The following is a 20045-nucleotide window of genomic DNA, read 5'->3' as shown; positions in this document are numbered from 1 at the left end:
TGCTCTACAGAATTTATCTCATCTAAAAAGATACCACAGCACTGCATACAGGTAGCAGCAAGAGGCAGTACAGAGAACTCAATTTTGAATCATAAGACTTTGTTTCCAGTTTCCGCGTATGATTTGGGGCAGATATTTAAACTCTGAGCTTCAGCTTCTTCATCTATAGAATAGGTCTACTTACATTTCAAGGGTGTTATGAAGATTAACTATGTGATTAGATGTGAAAGTGCTCTGTAAATAAGGCACTGACCTAATATAAGGTACTATAAGTCAGAACTGACTCAACAGAAGAGGGTTTGATTTTTTTTGGCTTACACTGTATTAAAATGTAGATGAAATATGTATTCCTCTCATAGTAGGGGAAGCCAATATAACTATTATGCTTCAAATCAAGTTTTGTTTTGTTTTTTTTTTTAAAGCTACTGAGCCCCTGTCTTTCAATCTACCTAGACATGATAAAAAATATAGGTCTCATCTGAAGTTGTATGTAAACAAATTCAATGTCAGTATCTTAGAAGCAGGCATATTACACAGAGAAAAAGATAAAAGCACATACAGGTTAACATACTTGATTAAAAATGTATGGCAATGTGGTGCTAGGACTAAGTTTCAGAAGTTCGTGTCGTTCATTGCATGTTTATTAATCTATGAAATTAAAACTTTCAACAAATTTAAGATTTTAAACTCAAGTACACAAAACACTAGTCAATATTAAAACTTAATGTATTAGTGTTCCAAACAACTGATGGACTGAAAATTCTAACTGCAACTGTGAATCAGCCTTCATTAAAAATAACCCAAAAGTTGTAAAGGAAATAAATCACGAGAATCAAAACTGCTGATCTTGCATTAATAATATTTAGCTCAGAACTCACCTGTACGTTCATAAAAACAAAAATTAAACAATGATACATTACCACATGGAATGTTTTAACACAGGAGGTCCCTACTTGAGTTACCACACTCCTAGAGATCCACAAAGACAGCAATACAACCTCTTATTAAATTACTTCCTAATGGTCTAATATAAATTAAACTTTAGCCAACAAGGGTGCGTATATTAAGTAAATCAAAGTTCTCTGCTTTTGGTAAAATTATATTAACTCCAAGTGGTAAGAAAGGTAACTTCATTTTGACCAGAAGTTCTAAATGGCTTTGATCACAAAGTAATTTCTGAGGGCCATCTTAGACAAAGGGTCCTGGATAGTAAACAAGTGGGGAACTATTGGCTTAAAGCTCGCCAATATGCTCTAGAATCTCCACAACCACAAGAGGGGAGTATGTTTTGTTTTGATATGAAATATACCGCCAGTGCAGCCCAATTTCCATTCTTTGCCCCATTTATAACCTCTTCGCAAACAGTGCTAAACATTTTTATAGGAATGTGTACAACTGAAGAATTAACATCAAACCTAGACGCACAGAATTGAGACAACGCTTTACCTCAACCATTTTTACAAGTCCCTCAATGTTATCAAAAACATGAGCATTCTCAAAAGCAAACAACAACAAGTAAAAGTTGTTGCAACCTGAACACCCTGGAGCTCAGTTCCATGAGCAGTAATAAATAAGACCTAGGACGACGGCAACAAGATTACAACCGAACCCCAGACCATCAGATCACAAAACAAGGTACCGCATTCCTATGTGCTTCACTCAATTAGGTCAGTCCTGACAATATGACTGGATATGGCCCTATCCATGGTTACAGAGGTGGCAAGGACATCAAAAGTGAACTTACTTAACTTTTTAATAGTTTTTTCATTTCAACAAATTTGTTTAGATTGGTTGGGTTGTTTAACAGAAAGCGGAGAATCTGTTCATGTTTTTCAACCTATGAGTGAAAAAGAAACAGCATTATTTAATTTCTAACACTTTAGTAGGAGTATAATTTCACTGAAAGGAAATTGTACTCACTTGTTTCCGTAACTCTGTGCAGCAGCAATTCACCCTGCATGGCTTCTCTAAAAACAAATACAGGAAGCCATTAGATAACAGAATACAAATAACAAAAAAACTTAAAAGAGTTTGAACATACACAGATTTGGCCCTTGGGCATGAGTTCCAATTACAAAGGACTTTTCATTTGGGCTTTGAAGTTCTCTACCTACGGTGACCTGAATTTTACCAAATTAATGCCCTCATACCCAAAGTTTAGGTCTTTGCTTACGGTACATGGGAAATTTATTTTGCCAAAAAAAAAAAAAAAATCTTATGAAATACCAGTAAGATCCAATCTCAAAAATATGCTTTCTTCTCACTGTGACCAGGATCAAAAATAAGTTGGAAGTAAGGGGCATGCAGAATGCTTGACATTCTTAAAGCGCTCAGCGTCAGTCACAGTGACGATACTGCTCAAGCCCGACCTCGGGAAAATCCCGACAGGGTGGACTGCTTCCACCCAGGCAGCTCCTCTGAGGTGGCAGCAGGAATCAGAGCGCTGCCTCACCCTTTCTAAAGGAGGGGGAAGAGGGGAATGTGGCCACAGGCAGTAATTAGCTGAATTACATCTGTTATCAATTAAAGCTGAAGAAAATACCTTTATTAAAAGCACCTTGCTTCCGAGATGTGCTGTTTTGTGCTAGCCCACGCATCACCAGCTTATCAGCTGTATTAACAGGACCGTTCTCTGAACACTTCTCAACTGACACGGTATGGACATTCTTGTTAACTCCTTTTACAGAAATCATTACTTTCTGGTTCAACATGAAATTTTTTAACAGCTCTATTATTAATTGAGAACAGCTTCCATTCAATTCCATTAGTCCTAGAAGAAATGAAATATTACAGTTAAGCTTCAAGTCTCTTTAAATAAGATGGTATTTAGATAAATTATCTGATCTTAGGATAACAGACAAAATATTTACTGATTTTTATCTGGGTTTAGGTATGCTTTGATGTACTACTGCTGTTGCATTCAGAAAAATTAAATTTATTTAGTAAATGTTTATTGATCAGCTACTCTGTGTCAAGCACTAATCTAGATCTAGAGGGCACAGAACAGAAAATTTCTGTCCTAATGGACATACATCCTGGAGGGGAGAAACAAACAATAAATAAAGACAATTTTCCAGCTCACTCTCTGAGTCAAAACCAAAGCAGTCTATGAAGCAACTAGTGTGATATTATCTGCTAGGATTTCTGGGAAAGGAAATCAGGAGTAACAGTAAAAAGCCTTTTTAGCATTTAGTTCACTTCATTCAAATTCCAACTGAAAAGACAAATACATGCAGATTTAGAATGCACAGTAAGGCAGCCAAAAAAAACGTGTCATTTGAATACTTCTAGTCTCTAAAGAAGTCCTGGGTGACGCAAATGGAAAGGTTGGTGGTTCAAGTTCACCCAGGGTCGCCTTGCAAGAAAGGCCTCACCTACTTCTGAAAAGCCAATCATTGAAAACACTATGGAACACAGTTCTATTCTGATACACTTGAGGCTGCCATGAGTCAGAGTCAACCTGACGGCAAATGGTTGTGGTTTTTAGTCTCTAAAGAGAGAGCTGTGACAGGGAAGAAACACCTCCAGATAAAAGGTCAGATGACACGGTTCTTAAGCCTGGTCCTGCCACTTACTAGCTTTGCAACCCAGGGCAAAACACAATCTCTGAACCTTCATGTTTTGAAACTAATCTGTAAAACAAAGACATCGCTAGGTTGTTAGGTGCTGCTGAGTATACTCTGACTCATAGCGACCCTATAAACAGAACGAAACACTGCCCAGTCCTGTACCACCCTCGCAATCATTGCTATGTTTGAGCCCACTGTTGCAGCCACTATGTCAGTCCATCTCATTGAGGGTCTTCCTCTTTTTCGCTGACCAAAGACAGACTAACTGAAAATAGTTTTTGTGAGAATTAAAGATAAAAAAGGTGAAATTTGTTAACCCTGCTTAATGTTTAGAAATATAAGCAGTTACTTAAAATACCCATTTGATTCAGATTTACAGCCATAAATCATAGGAAAAAATCCCACAGACACTCAAATTAGAGAGTGACTTAACTGTCTACCTTCGAATGAACATCTGATAATTTGGAAAGGAAGCTCCAGGTGGCTGGTGGTGATGGGCTGCACTCTGGAAAGAGGCAGAGTTTCAATGTTTCCATAGTCCACATAGAGCACTTTCACATGAGCCTCTGACGTCCCCAGAACAATGGCACGGTACCAGAGATCATCACCTGAAAATATGATGGAACTCAGGTAAGAAGGTACATTCAGTGACCTCTCTTCCCTTAAGATGATCATTTGAAGTTACATTCAAATCACTTAAAAATTCCTGAGAAGATTTCTTGTTAAAGAGTCCACATTAAATATAAGCATTCACATCTACTCCCTCTCAAATCCTACAAGAAACCAAACAAATGAACAAAAAACAATAATTGGATTAAAAAGAAAAAGGCATAAAACCACAAGAGAAGACAATCTAATTTTGGAAGCTAGAAAGCAGATGCATGGAAATGACTCAGCAGAACCCAGAATTGCACAATGCCAGTAGAGAAGCCCAGAAGCATCCAAGTTTGTATCTCAAAACTCTCTGACTCCCAAGGCTCAATAACTGATACCACCCATTCAAAAGTAGGAGTAGAAGTGGAACTAAAAACGAGGATTGGGTAAAGGATACAGAGTTATTTCCCAAGACATCTATATAGACCTTTTAGTTTATGAACACATTCATACATGATACCGATTTTTAAGTTGCTGCAAAGCATGATCAGGCAGGAGACAACCATCCCAACTGAAAGCACCTCAAAATACCAACATCAGGAGCCCCAAAGAAATGGCAGAGTCAGATCACCCTACAATGAGGGCCACCAAGGACAAGCCCTGCCCAAGCACAAAGAAACTTCCAAGTAACTTTTTAGTGCCCCATCTTAAATAAGTGAACAGCAAAGGATAACCAGGCATTTGAAGAAAACTTCTAACATGAAAGAAGAGACCAAAACAAACAAAAAAGGAACCGAAGGAAACCGAGACAAAGGAAGAATGAGACAATGAAAATGAAAAGACTGGTATCAAAATCCTTGGAGAAATGGCATTCCATTCTTGAAACGAGATGGCATTTAAACAAACAAACAACTTCAGAAAACAAACAGAAAAGCTCTTGAAACTAGAAGTCTGATATTAGCATTTAAAAACTCAGTAAAAACAGCTGAAAGAGAAAATTTCTTTAAAAGCGGAACAAAAAAGATGAAAGTGAAAAAAGGAAATTTCGCAGAAGAGTTCAAGTCCAACATTAGAATACCTGGAGTTCCTAAAAGAGAACAGAAGTAAAAGAAGGATATAAAAGAATTAATTCAGGAAAATTTCTCAGAATTAAATGAAGCCCATGAAATTCTAGATGAAATGTCCACCGAGTGCCCAGCAAAATGGTGGAAAGAAAACCAACAGTAAGTCACATTATACGTTTAAAAAGACAGGGGATGAGGACGATACTAAAAATTCCAGATACGAAAAAAAATCTGTACAAAGATTGGAGAATCTGAATGACATCTATCTTCTGACAAGCAATAGTAACAGCTAAATGACAATAAAGCAATGCTTTCAAAATTTTAAAGAGAAGATGAGCTCCACCCTAGAATTCTTTATCCAGCCAAACTATTAATTAACTACTAGGGTAGAACAAAGACTTTTCAAACGCGGGGGTAACAGGAAATTTATCTTACATGTACCTCTTCTCAGGAAGCTTCTGGAGGATGGGCTGCACCCAAATATTGGAGAAAATCAAAAGGGAAGCCGGGGATTGAGAAAACAAGGGGAGGGAGGGAGAAGTCTAGCCATCAAGGTCGGGTAGGAGAGAAATCCAAGAAACAAGGACAGCTCAGGCTGGAGGACAAATAGTCTACACAGGAGCAGGTGAGAAGGCTTGAAGATGCTTCCAAAATGATAAAAATTGTTACAGTACCTGATGTCTTTAGATGTATTGAGGGAATTTACAGAAATGTAGAGAACTGGGGATAATCAATGAAAACATACAGAATATTAACTGAAATAGAAAAGCACGTAAAAGAAAAAAGTAATTACAGTATATAATACATGGCTCAGCTGGGAATAGTGTTTAAGTAATACTAATACAGAATGCTTATCTAATAAAAATTATGACATTTCTACTGGGAAGAAAGAGAGAGAAAGTGTAGATCTAGTTGTCATATAAAAGAAAAATAAAACTAAACAAACAATTTTAATTGTAAATCTAAACTTACAAATGAATTAACAGAGACATTATTTGGGCAACAGGCTGAAAGCATTTTAACATCCATTGTTGGCAAGGGAATGATGAAACTAGCCTGCTCACCAACTCCCAGCACATAGGGACACTTCTTTAAGATGCCCAGAGAGCAATATGCTTCTAGAACTTATAAAACAATATATATCCTTTGCCTTAGGAATTCCATTCCTGAAAATTCATCCTAACATATTTGTACTCAGTGACCAAAATTTCTGCCCAAGAATATTCACTGCAAATGTCATTTATACTAGCAAATGAAACTTGTCAACATGAAATATTAAATAACAGGAGAATGGCTAAAGTCTACCCACTTCAACAAGTCTGAATCCCTGACACATTTCTTTCTTCTTTTAGTACATGCACACATACAGCTCTATAAATACTTGCAATTTAAATATGAAGTTACTGATCCACCATAATAGAATATGGTTGTTCAGAGCTGGTTACCTAGAAAGACTGGCAGATTTCCTAGTACAGGAATCTACCTATATCCTTGCCTAAACCTAACCTACAGCTAAGGGACAGAGAAAAGCCAAACGATCCAAACACATGAATTAAAAGCACAACTTTGCCTCTTAGTTTCTCCATCTAATCAAATGACACTTGCATCTAAAAGAAAGGCTACATAACCTCACATAAAAGAGGACAGGAAAATGTGTTACCTTTAATAGAAAAGAACCTTACTTGTGTATTTGGCACAGCATGCATCTCCAACTCTGGGACTATAGGATGGTGGGCTTTTCTGAGCATTGCAATATTCTAACAATTCGACTGTCAGCATACAGAGTTTTTCCTGATCTTCTAAAATACATAAAAAGCAACCGTTTTTTAAGAACTTTCCAGTGCTATTTTATTTACAACAGTATACAAAAGAACGTCTAGTCCATTCAATCAAAAAACACTGTATATTAAAATACACATTTAATTAAAAAAATAAATATACCACCATTGGTTATCTTCTGTGAAAAAGATGCAATACTAAGAGGGACAGGAGGAAAGCCTCTGGTATGCTCATTTCCTGATCGGGGGGATTATAAAGTGTGTTCACTTTGTGAAAGCTCACTGAGCTGTATTCTTAACAACAGTTTCATGTACTTTTCAGAAAGTGCATTATATTTAATGAAATAAAGCAAAATTATCCTCAATAGTACTTCCAGTTCATTATCCCATGTTATTGTCAGGACCAAATAATCCTAACCCCCTGCTTTCTACTATACAAATTAAAGATGATTATTTATAATATTGGAGACAAACTTCACAGCAGTTATTGGTATCACCACTAATTTTAGGTTTGACCATTGGAAACAAATGTTCATTTTCAGCCTTAAAGTGCCTGCAACTTAAATAGATACCACCCAATTTGCACTAACTCTCCTTCTGATTCTACAAGGATAAATTCAAATACATTCAAGTTTTCCATGAAGCAAAAAAGGAAAACTGAAAGTCAATTTTTGGATGCTATTTTTCTTCATGACTTGGTCTAGGGTAAAACATTTCTTTCTAAGTCTCTAAGACACAGAAAAGCTATGATTACGGTCTGATTAAAAAAGTAGTCTTTTAAAAATGTCTAAAGTAGTTTTGGTTCATATTCTCTTAAATGGTTGTAGAAGGTTAGCTTATAAATACATTTCAGTGTAGATAAATACATTCTTGTTTTTAAACAAGAGATAGTACAGTAATTAAGAATACTTTTTTGTTATAAAAAGACCAGGCTGAGCAAGTGCTGATTACAAGGCATTGCCTGCTGTTTGCATTTGTGTTTTTACAAATAAATTTGCCTTAAGTGTTTCTATGATCTATTCTTCCTTAAAATGATGACTGAAACAAACACCATGACTCTCCTTGCCGCCATCTTCAAAGGAGTTCATGATAAGCACTTCTGCTATACAGTTAAAAAGATAAACATACATATGTCTCAAATTTTTCTTACCTGGCATCTCATTTGGTAAAGCATAAAACAAGTTTGGGTTTATGATTTCTAATATGTTTGCTTGTACAATTTTATTAACTGGAAATTCTATCGTCTTCCATTGCTCAGCTGAAGAGATGGCTAAAAATATATAAAACATAGGTCTCACATGAAATAGATAAAATTTAGTATTCTTTCCCAGTTATCTATTTATTCAGTCAATAATCTGTTCATCAACTGATTACTGACGTGAAGCAACTGCCCAAATCAAAGATTGTATTTTCACAAAATAATCTACTCTACTTGAGCGATTTTCTGGGCATTACAAGAAAAGTTCCATCTACAATGAGAATCCTTGAATGATCATACTCCTCTAGTATATTGCATATTTAGTGTAATTCTTAAATTTTATTCAAGCTTTAAGGAATTCATAGCTATAGGATACAGGTTTACCTGATAAATACATTGAAAACAAGTATAGTGTTTAATGTTTTAATACTAAATTAACATTAAATTAGCTTTAATAACCTATTAATCTATTTCTACAAAGCCTATTTCTACAGGATTTAGATAATTTTAGGATAAGAAATTTTCCATAGCCTATAAAAACAAAGGATAATATAAGTTTAAATGAATAAAAGGTTAAAAAAACATTACCCTGAGGTCCCTGGGCATCAATTTGAAGATCACATTTATCAACAGGTCTGTTACTTGGCAAGTCTTTAGGTGGTGAACCAGTTGTTAAAACCAGATCTTCACCAATCAGAACATCACTGATTATTCTGGGATAAGAAGTGGAAAGATCAGTGAGTTCAATTCCCACTCCATCTTCGGTGATTTCAACCACTCTGGCATGGAGTTTTATCCCTGCGACACACATCTGAAATCTTGCTATGGCTTCTCTAGTCCAGTGTTTGTTTCTAGGCTGTACATCTGGAAAGCAACAACGGCATTAAAAATAATTCTGTACACGAGCTGCATTTTTGCTTCAACAGTACCCAGGACTAGGTCCTTCCAAGTTTACCATTCAGGTCAGCAATTTTGAGTATCTTTTTTCAATATTCAATTATGTATCTATATACTCCATGCCCGAGCTACAGATAATGCATTTGCAAACATACCACTAGGGTTTTAGAAGGCTCAGGATCTTCCTTTACTTTCCCCACTAACATATTTTCACCTGGAACTTCTCCAATAGGCAAAAATAGGATTATTCTTTCTTTTAGAATCCACCCTTGTGTTGTTACACACACAAGGATGAATTACCAATTATGCTGCTAACAGATGTCAGCTGTCAACTCTTTCACTTTTGTGGACAGTTTTCTAATGATAATTTCAACCTGTCATTTTAAATTACTTAACCATAAATTATTTTTCTTAGGTAATTATAACTTACACCCTTATTTGCATAACACAGTGATTCTCACACTTTGGCTTGTGTTGGAATCACCTAGAGGCTTGTTAACACACAGATTGTAGGGTCCCAGCCTAGAGTTTTTAATTTAGTGGGTCTGGCATCTGGACTGAGAATCTGCATTTTTTAATAAGCCGTCATGTTGATCCTGCTGGTTTGGGGATCACATTTTGAGAAACATTGATATAAAACATGGTAACTTAAAAAAAAAAAAAAAAAACACCTGAAACATATTTACTATAGAATAAGTAGAAAACAAAACAGATAAGGAAAATACAAAATAAAAAATGGAAACATTTATGCTTCTAGACATGACTACTATTAACATTCTGGTATCCAACCATCAACAATTTTCATGTGCAGATGGAGATATACACATGTGCACATACACATATTCTCTTATAAAGGGAAATTAATATTGTAAATCAAGATACATAATTTAAAATATAATTTTTATTGTAATTTCATAATAATTATAGTAACTTACAAGTGTAACGACAAGCACTGTTTAAGTACTTTACGATTTTTTTAATCTCTTTTATTCTTAATGACTCCTTGTGGAAAGTCTTAACATTTTCCAGTTTAAATAATTTGCCTAAGGTCTCAAAACTAGTAGGTAGCAGAGCTGGTTCCAGAGTCTGTGCTCTTAATCACAATGCTATCCTGAGTCTTTACAACTTGCTTTCTTCACTTAAATCATGAACAATTCTTCGTATCAGTAACATATACTTAACATCATTTTAATGACTATGTAATAACAGAAAAACACTTAAATAGAACTTTCTGAGTTCTAGGCCCTGTTCTAAACATTCAGTTAATCCTCACAATAACTCTATGAAAAAGGTATTATTATTTATTATATGGATCATCATTTAGCCAATCCTCTATTACTGGCTATTTAGGTTGTTTTGCTGTTATTAACAACACTATAATGAATTTCCCTGTAGCTGAACTTTGTGCAATTCCAAGATGACTTCTTTGGGATAAATTACTAGTGGTAAAAGTGCTAAATGAAAAGGTATGAATCGCTGAGACTCTAAAGCAATCCTGCCTAATGCCTTCAGGAAAGTCATTCCTGTTTTCATCCCTATCAGTTGTACAGAAAAGCAGCTGCTTCCCTCCTCTGCCATGAACACTGGGCATTCGGCTCAGTATCTTTAAAAAACACATTTCTAAATTTTTTAATATGAAGCAGAATCATCTAATTTACACAAAACCCTAAAATTACAGATATTAATACTTAGAAGCTTATAGACCCTAAAAGCATTAGAAGACAGTTGAGAAAATCTCTTATTCTGCACCATACCTACTAACCAACACTGTATCCCTTGAAATGGAAGTTTCAAAAATTTCGATGAGATTGTTTGAAGCTCATCTGCAGTAACTTCTTCGATGTTTCCATAATCCACAAAATGTACTTTAGCGTTCCCATTTGGTAAGATTTCCTTGACTAAGGCACGGTACCAATTACCATCACCTAGATTTAACACAAAGGTTTTAACAGGGAATATTTCCTTTCTATTAACATTTGAAATTTTCATCCTGAAAAAGACATCCTTTGTCTAGTAGCTAATAAACTTGCTCTCTTCCTCAGATGATGTCTTTACTTTTCATTCAAAAATTCCTATAAGAATTCTCAAAATTTATTTTTAGAATATCTCCAAAAAATTTCACAGCACCAAATTTTTACATCTAATATAAGGATTTCATTCGTAACATATCCAATGAACAGAATGTGAAAGTAAAATTTAATCAACTTTGATACTGACAACACTCTTATCACTAATGGCTTAGACTGTTTTACTTGGTATTTGGTAAAATAATATAAAAATAAATAGCAGAAATTCTTGCAATGAAATCAAGGTATTTCATCAAATATATTTTCAAGACAAACATGCACAGAGTGACCAGAAGAAACACTGAGCCTGTGGAGAATAGTCCTTCCATTATCTAACTTATTTTATTACCAGAAATTCCGGAAAGAAAAGCATTAAAATAATGTTTAACACAGTTTAGGTGAGAAAGTACCATTTGGGGGTTCCTTGTTACAAAGAGAGAAAGAAAAACACACAACATCTTAAGCATTCATTTAATCTTGGTTGTGAAAAATAACTGCTGAAGCTTCAGGAAGAAGTACACACTAAAAATAAGGTTCTAATAAAGTCAAGATCACACCAACTGCAACTCACCTGCAAAAACAGCACAACAAGGTTGTCCTATTTCTGGCTTAAAACCATCAGGCAACTCCCGCTGGCAATACTCTGCTAGTGATTTGTTCAAATCACTGAGTTTATTTAAAGCTGAAATACAATACACACGCTGCATTTAGTGTTAAAAAACAAACACGTAGAACACAGAATTTCCTTTAAAGAAAGAAAATGTTTTAACCATAAAATCTCAAAATGCTTTTCCCTCTTCCTTATTAAAAAATTAATTGGCCAAATGAGTTATTTACTTAATACTCTGAATCAACCCAAAACCAATGATTTACTGGGCATGGTGACATGACTGTGACATTATTACCAGTATACTAGAGCATGAGCTTTGCATGTGGACAAGGAAACAGTGCAGAAGTCCAACAGAAAGAAAGGTTACATAAAAGCTGTCTTGAAGTAGATATAATCACTACATGAATGGTACAGATAATGTTTACTAAAGAAATTCAGAGAGGTGAGCTCTGTGTGCTAGAGGCTTCACAGAAATTTGAAATGTGACATATTTGATGGAAAAGGAGAGGGGATTCCAGATAGCAGCTCTGAGGCTAAGTTTACAGAATGAAGCAGCCAAAAAATACTTGGTGGGAAGCAGTATGGAGAAGCAGAGAAGGGGAAAGGTGAGCCACTGAAGAGAAACACCAGATATGGTGGAAAGACTCAGACCATGGAGAGCTTTAAAATGCCAAGTACAGGTAGTCCCCGACTTAACGACGGATTTCAGTTACCACGAACTGCACTTACAACTTTTTTTGTTTGTTTTGGGGGGGTATATCCTATCATTAGTAATGTGTACTACATACAATGTCACAGCTCATAACTTGCTGATGTTATTCTCAGATGTTCATACACAGATGTTCAAAGACAAATAAAGAAGATCAGATTTATAAAGATACTGATAATAAAAGGCAATGATAAGGAAAATTAAAAAAAAAATACAGTATCTGACTTAGGTCAGAATCGAATTACGACAGAATTGTCAGGGGAAAGAAAAGTATTTGACTTACGTAAGAACCAACTCATGATGGAGCTGTCGGAACAGAACCCTGTCATAAGATGGGGACTACCTGCAAAGGAATTTGAACCACTATAGAAGAAGGAAAAGAAAAACTTTTAAAATATGTGACAAGGGCCCATTCACAGAAATGAAGATTAAATATAAGGAGTTAGCATTTTCACCTTTCAAATCAGCCAAAATAAAAAGTTTAAGGACACTTACAGAAAGTGACATGGGGAAACGCACTCTGACGCACTGCTGTTAGGAATTATCTTGGCCAACTTCTACGAAGGACACTCTCAAAGTTGCAATCACACACATCCTTTCACCTAATAATTACAATTTCAGGAATTTGTTCCAAGGATATACTCTCAGATGTACAAGTCACAGAGGTCAAGGATTATTTTTTGTTTTTTATAATTTATTTTATTTTTGTTGTTGAGAATATATACACAGAACACACACCACTCAACAATTTCTACATGTACAATTCAGTGACACTGATTACAGTGGCATCACTAGGGTTGGTGTCACCCAGTGCAGTAACTCATGGCGTCACCACTCTGCCCCACGGATCTCCTCCCATACCAGACCATATGGAATCCTTGCTGCGTTGCTGTTAGGTGCCGTTGAGTCGGTTCTGACTCACAGCAACCCCATGCACCAAAGAATGAAACACCACCTGGTCCTGCGCCATGCTCACAAACCTTGTTATGCTTGAGCCCATTGTTGCCTCCACTGTGTCAATCCATCTCGTTGAGGGTCTTCCTCTTTGCTGACCCTCTACTTTACCAAGCATGATGTCCTTCTCCAGGGACTGATCCCTCCTGACAACACGTCCAAAGTACGTAAGACCTAGTCTCGCCATCCTTGCTTCTAAGAAGCATTCTGGTTGTACTTCTTCCAAGACAGATCTGTTCATTCTTTTGGCAGTCCATGGTATATTCAATATTCTTCACCAACACCACAATCCAAAGGTGTCAATTCTTTGGTCTTCCTTATTCAATGTCCAGCTTTTGCATGCATATGATGCGACTGAAAATACCATGGCTTGGGTCAGGCGCACCTTAGTCTTCAAGGTGACATCTTTGCTTTTCAACGCTTTAAAGAGGTCTTCTGCAGCAGATTTGCCCAATGCGATGTGTCTTTTGATTTCTTGACTGCTGCTTCCATGAGTGCCGATTGTGGATCCAAGTAAAATGAAATCCTTGACAACTTCACTCTTTTCTCCACTTACCATGATGTTGCTTTTGGTCCAGTTATGAGGATTTCTGTCTTACATTGAGATGTAATCCATACTGAAGGCTGTGGTCTTTGATCTTCATCAGTAAGTGCTTCAAGTCCTCTTCACTTTCAGCAAGCAAGGTTGTGTCATCTGTATATCGCAGCTTGTTAATGAGTCTTTCTCCAATCCTGAAGCCCTGTTCTTCATATAGTCCAGCTTCTCAGATTATTGCTTAGCATGAAGACTGAATAGGTATGGTGAAAGGATGCAACCCTGATGCACACCTTTCCTGACTTTAAACCACGCAGAATCCCCTCGTTCTGTTGGAAAAACTGCCTCTTGATCTGTGTACAGATTACTCATGGGCACAATTAAGTGTTCTGGAATTTCCATTCTTCGCAATGTTATCCATAATTTTTTATGATCCACATAACAAATGCCTTTGCATAGTCAATAAAACACAGGTGAACATCTTTCTGGTATTCTCTGCTTTCAGTCAGGATCCATCTGACATCAGCAATGATATCCCTGGTTCCACGTCCTCTTCTGAATCCAGCCTAAATTTCTGGTAGTTCCCTGTCGATATACTGCAGCAGCCACTTTTGAATGATCTTCAGCAAAATTTTACTTGCGTATGGTATTAATGATATTGTTTGATAACTTCCGCATTCGACTGGATCACCTTTCTTGGGAATAGGCATAACTATGAATCTCTTCCAGTCAGCTGGCCAGGTAGCTGTCATCCAAATTTCTTGGCATAAACAAGTGAGTACTTACAGCACTGCATCCATTTGTTGAAACATCTCAACTGATATTCCATCAATTCCTGGAGCTCTGTTTTCCGCCAATGTCTTCAAGTGCACTTTGGACTTCCTCCTTCAGTACCATCGGTTCCTGATCATATGCTGCCTCTTGAAATGGTTGAACGTCAAACAATTCTTTTTGGTATAATGACTCTGTGTATTCCTTCCATCTTCTTTTGATGCTTCCTGTGTCATTTAATATTTTCCGCATAGAATCCTTCACTATTGCAACTTGAGGCTTGAATTTTTTCTTCAGTTCTCTCAGCTTGAGAAATGCAGAGCATGTTCTTCCCTTTTGGGTTTCTGTCTCCAGCTCTTTGCAAATGTCATTATAATACTTTACTTTGTCTTCTCAAGCTGCCCTTTGAAATTTTCTGTTCAGTTCTTTTACTTCATCATTTCTTCCTTTTGCTTTAGCTACTCGACGTTCAAAAGCAAGTTTCAGAGTCTCTTCTGACATCTATTTTGGTCTTTTCTTTCTTTCCTGTCTTTTTAATGACCTAGTCCTTTCTTCATGTATGATGTCCTTGATGTCATTCCACAACTCGTCTGGTCTTTGATCATTAGTGTTCAACGTGTCAAATCTATTCTTGAGATGGTCTCTAAATTCAGGTGGGATATACTCAAGGTCATACTTTGACTATTGTGCACTTGTTCTAATTTTCTACAGTTGCAACTTGAACTTGCATACGAGCAGCTGATGGTCTGTTCTGCAGTCGGCCCCTGGCCTTGTTCTGACCAATGTTATTGAGCGTTTCCATCGTCTCTTTCCACAGATATAGTCGATTTGATTCCTGTGTATTCCACCTGTCTATGTCCATGTGTACAGCCGCCATTTATGTTGGTGAAAAAAGGTATTTGCAATGAAGAAGTCATTGGTTTTGCAAAATTCTATCATGCGATCTCTAGCATCGTTTCTATCACCAAGGCCATATTTTCCAACTACTGATCCTTCTTCGTTTCCAACTTTTGCATTCCAATCACCAGTAACTATCAGTGCATCCTGATTGCATGTTCAATCAATTTGCATAAATTTGAATAATACATGCAATCAGGATACATTTGAATAATAGTCGTATTAACTGGTCTTCTTTGTAGGTGTATGGATATTATCCTATCACTGACAGTGCTGTACTTCAGGATAGATCTTGAAATGTTCTTTTTGACGATGAATTCAACGCCATTCCTCTTCAAGTTGTCATTCCCAGCATAGTAGACTATGTGATTGTCTGATTCAAAATGGCCAGTACCAGTCCATTTCAGCTCACTAATGCCTAGGATATCAATGTTTATGCATTCCATTTCATTTCTGACAATTTCCAATTTTCCTAGATTGACTTCATTCATGTTATTAAGGTCAACTCTACTTTGAGGAGGCAGCTCTTCCCCAGTTGTCTTTTGAGTGACTTCCAAACCTGAGTGGCTTACCTTCCAGCACTGTATCAGACGATGTTCCACAGCTATTCATAAGGTTTTCACTGACTAATTCTCTTCAGAAGTAGACTGCCGGGTCCTTCTTCCTAGTCTGTCTTAGTCTGGAAGCTCAGGTGAAACGTGTCCACCATGGGAGACCCTGGTGGTATGTGAATACTGGTGGCTGAGCGTCCGGCATCACAGCAACATGCAAGCCCCACAGTACGACATGTGGGGGCAGAATCCTTACTAATGTTTTTTGTACTAAGGTTACTTGTAAATTGTAATTCTCATATAACACTCTTTCTTTCAATTACTACTTCACTCTCAAAAAAGTTATTGGCATAGGTTCTCAAATACTAATTACCACATTATTGCAGCTAAAACACCAGGAAAATCTGACAAAATCAGTGACTATAAAAATACTGGCAGCAACAAAAACAACACTGTATGCTTGTAGCACATGCAGACAAAACCACGTGATTCAAAGCATCCTTGTAATTAGGAAATAATGAAGCTCTGAGCAGCATGCGTTAGAACGTTCAAAAAGTAAATTACCACAGAGTTTTAGCCTTATAGGTAAATTGATACATGTAAGCTGGGCTTACAAAAAATGTCTTTGTTGTTGTAACTACAGGGATATTTTTATAAAAAATAATAAATTTATGTTGAAACACTGCACAAAAATTTTATAGACAGTCATTTCGGTGTCACCCCCTCTGACAGTGCCACCTGGTGTGGTACACACCCCCGCACCTCCCTAGTGATGCCACTGATTGATTACATTGTTCAAGTTATGAAACCACTCTAACCCTCCTTTCCCGAGTTGTCCCTCCCCCATTAACAAACTCACTGCTCCCTAAATTTCTATCTAATCTTTTGAGTTGCTGTTGTCAACCCTACCCTTAATCTTAAAAGAGTACAATGCTCAAAGCAGACATTCTTTATTAGTTAAGCCAAAAAACCGTTTAGTTTTAAGAAGACTTCAGGGGATATTTTCGGTTTACAAGGAAAATGCTTGGAAACCTCTTATTCATCCATAACTAAGTTAATTAAATTAGAGTAAGTCCATACAATGGGATACCAGATAATCATTAGAAAGAATCGTAACTATGCATCAATGTGGTCTCACCGATTAGATCCTGGAATAGATAAAGGATATGAGGGGGAAATCTAGTCAAATCCAAATACAGTCTGGAGTTTCATTAATAATAATATACTAATGTTGGTTTCTTAGTTGTAACAAATGTACCATGATTATGTAAGATGTTAGTAACAGAGGAAAGTCCCTGGGTGGCGCAAACAGTTAAGCACTCAACTACTAGCCGAAAGGTTGGCGGTTTGTACCCATCCAGTGGCACTTCAGAAGAAAGGCCTGGCAATGTGCTTCTAAAAGGTCAGAGCCTTGAAACCCCTAAATGGAGCAGTTCTGCTCTGCACATGTGAGGTTACCAAGAGTCCGAATCAACAACAGTAACAACCTAAGAGTACCTCTGGAAGGATATTTATAAAATTGAGAGGAGGAAGTGGGAAACTCTTTTCCACTATATACTCCTTTTTAAGTTCTCTTTTTTGTACCATACGCTTGTACAATCACTTATGAAAATAAGTAAAAAGGAACTTTAAAAATTTGAATTTTATCTTATACATAGTAGTAGCCTACCAGACGATTCTGAATGAAGGGATGACAAATCTCAGAATTTGGGGGCTAGACAGAGACTTAGTTATCTTGTTTAACATCCTCATTTGATGTTAAACTAGAAATCAAGATTTAGGAAAATTACAATTAACAATGCTCACCAGAATGAGTCAAATGATAAGGACAGAAAACATAGTGTTTACGACGATGTGGAGCAGCTAGAACTCTCAAACTGAGAGTATGTAATCTGTCATAATCACTTTGGAAAACTCTTCAGCATTCATTGACCAAAGCTTAAAATGCACGTACCGTTTGTTGTTAGGTGCTGTCAAGTTGATTTCAACTCAAAGCAATCCCATGTAATAGAGAAGAACTGCCCTATAGGACTTTCTTGGCTGTAATCTTTATAAGGACAGATCACCAAGTTTTTCTCCCGTGGAGCCGCTGGGTGGGTTCGAACCATCAACCTTTCAGTTAGCAGCGGAGCACTGAAACATTTGCGCCACGAGGGCTCCATACCCTTCAAGACCCTGTAATTTCACTCCTAGTTAAATGCCCAATGGGAATGCACGCACATGTGCAAAAGATTTGGACAGGAATGTTCACAGCAACATCATTTTATAGGTCCAAACTGGAAACAACCCAAATGATCAAGAGTAGAAAGGAGTAATGAACTGCGGTACACTCATGCAACGGAACACTCTTAGCAACATAAAGAACGAGCTACAGCTACAAGTAAAAACAATGGATCAATCTCACAGCAAGGCACAGAAGAGTACATACTGTACGACCCCACTTACATACAGTTCAGAAACAGGAGAAACTAATTTATTCTATTAGAAGGCAGGATAGTGTTTATTTTTGAAAGAAGAAGGGGTAGAGATCAGATGAAACGTGAAGGAAACTTCTGGGATACTGCTAATGCTTTATTTCTTGACCTAGATGCTGGTTATACAAGTGTGTTGACATTGTGATAATTCATCATGCTAGACTCTTATTTGTGCACTTACCTCTGTGTAGGCTATAGTTCAATAAAATTAACAACTTAATTTTCAAAAATGAATTTAGGAGACATTTTGTGAAATCTATACCAATTTAAATATAAAGAGAGATTGGTGAAAGTAGGAATAATGACTTAAAACACAATAAAATCTTTCTATATCCATTTAGCCCTTCTTAAAGAGAGTGCTTTTAATAGTAATAAACTCCTCTAAATCAAATTATTATTTACACCAATGTAGTTATAAAAAGAAAGGTGAAGAGTCAACTTACCATCCTCTTTAAGCACATGGCAATAAAACTCTCCAGGGCTATATATCATACAGACTACAACATCTACTGTTTGGTCAACAGCAAGTTCAACCCATGTCCACTCCAATGGACTTGTTTTTGCTTCTACATCCAAAGAAACTGTGAAAATAAACGGACACTTTGCAAAACAAATGGCCAGAGAGGCAGTGAGAGGTCAGGGGATGGGCACTGAAGAATCTGCTTTTGAAGAACTGAATTTCCAGTGACTTTCTGAGTGACTTTATCAGAAAATTAATCAGTCAGTCTTAAAATTAACGGTTATTACCTCACTGAATTTCAAATTCACATTTCTGATGATTCTTCTGATGCCAGTGACCCAGAAAACTTTCAAAAAATTTCCAGTTTTCTAAACTCTTAAGTGTATTTAGAATAATGCTTGATTTTAAAAGAAGGCACTCAATGTCAGTTCTTCTCAAAAGCACGAGAACCCACACATTTACAGAGCCATCTAAACCCCAGTACAGACATTACCTGCTATACATCTCACTTACCAGTGGCTTCTTTCATGTCGCTGGCTTTATTTGTCACTATTCCTTTCTCGCCCATGGCAAAGCCTGCTTCTGTTAGAACTTTAGTAACACTGACGTTAGGCGTCACGGACTTATCCGTAAGCTCCACCAGAGAACTATTTTCCAGCTTGTCCACCACTTTCACTGTGACCATTTTGTTCTGTACAATTTTTTTCATCAGACAAACAGCTTCTGGAGTCCAAATTCCTAATGATGGCTTTACTCCTAACGGAGAGTTTTTAAAGAATGGTAAAGTATTTCTTACAAGCAAGCACTTAAAAATTTAGGCTCTATGCGAGTGGACAGCCCAGTAAAACCATGAGAGTAACGAGGTACAGGAGTCCAGTGACAAGGCCCAGAAGGCAGAAGGGGAGTAGGAAGCTGATG

The 20045-nt window shown here is 36.8% G+C and overlaps 1 protein-coding gene across 1 annotated transcript in view; it reads right to left on the bottom strand.

The window, feature by feature from the left end:
- Window positions 1–1671: 1671 nt before the first annotated feature.
- Window positions 1672–20045, bottom strand: part of TDRD1 (tudor domain containing 1) — a 52202-nt gene continuing 33828 nt past the window's right edge. Inside the window, exons 13-22 of the mRNA XM_023729892.1 lie at window positions 19641–19883; window positions 19111–19248; window positions 11738–11848; window positions 8792–9067; window positions 8156–8275; window positions 6910–7026; window positions 4010–4177; window positions 2543–2770; window positions 1921–1967; window positions 1672–1837 (exon numbers count right to left, since the gene is read on the bottom strand). Coding sequence (XP_023585660.1) covers window positions 1745–1837; window positions 1921–1967; window positions 2543–2770; window positions 4010–4177; window positions 6910–7026; window positions 8156–8275; window positions 8792–9067; window positions 11738–11848; window positions 19111–19248; window positions 19641–19883 — 1541 coding nt within the window. The 3' untranslated portion in view covers window positions 1672–1744. The remainder of the gene's footprint in view (window positions 1838–1920; window positions 1968–2542; window positions 2771–4009; window positions 4178–6909; window positions 7027–8155; window positions 8276–8791; window positions 9068–11737; window positions 11849–19110; window positions 19249–19640; window positions 19884–20045) is intronic.

This window comes from Trichechus manatus, unplaced genomic scaffold, assembly GCF_000243295.1.
Source record: "Trichechus manatus latirostris isolate Lorelei unplaced genomic scaffold, TriManLat1.0 scaffold00031, whole genome shotgun sequence".
In the NCBI taxonomy this organism is placed as follows: domain Eukaryota; kingdom Metazoa; phylum Chordata; class Mammalia; order Sirenia; family Trichechidae; genus Trichechus; species Trichechus manatus.
This window is presented reverse-complemented; position numbering and strand designations above follow the sequence as displayed.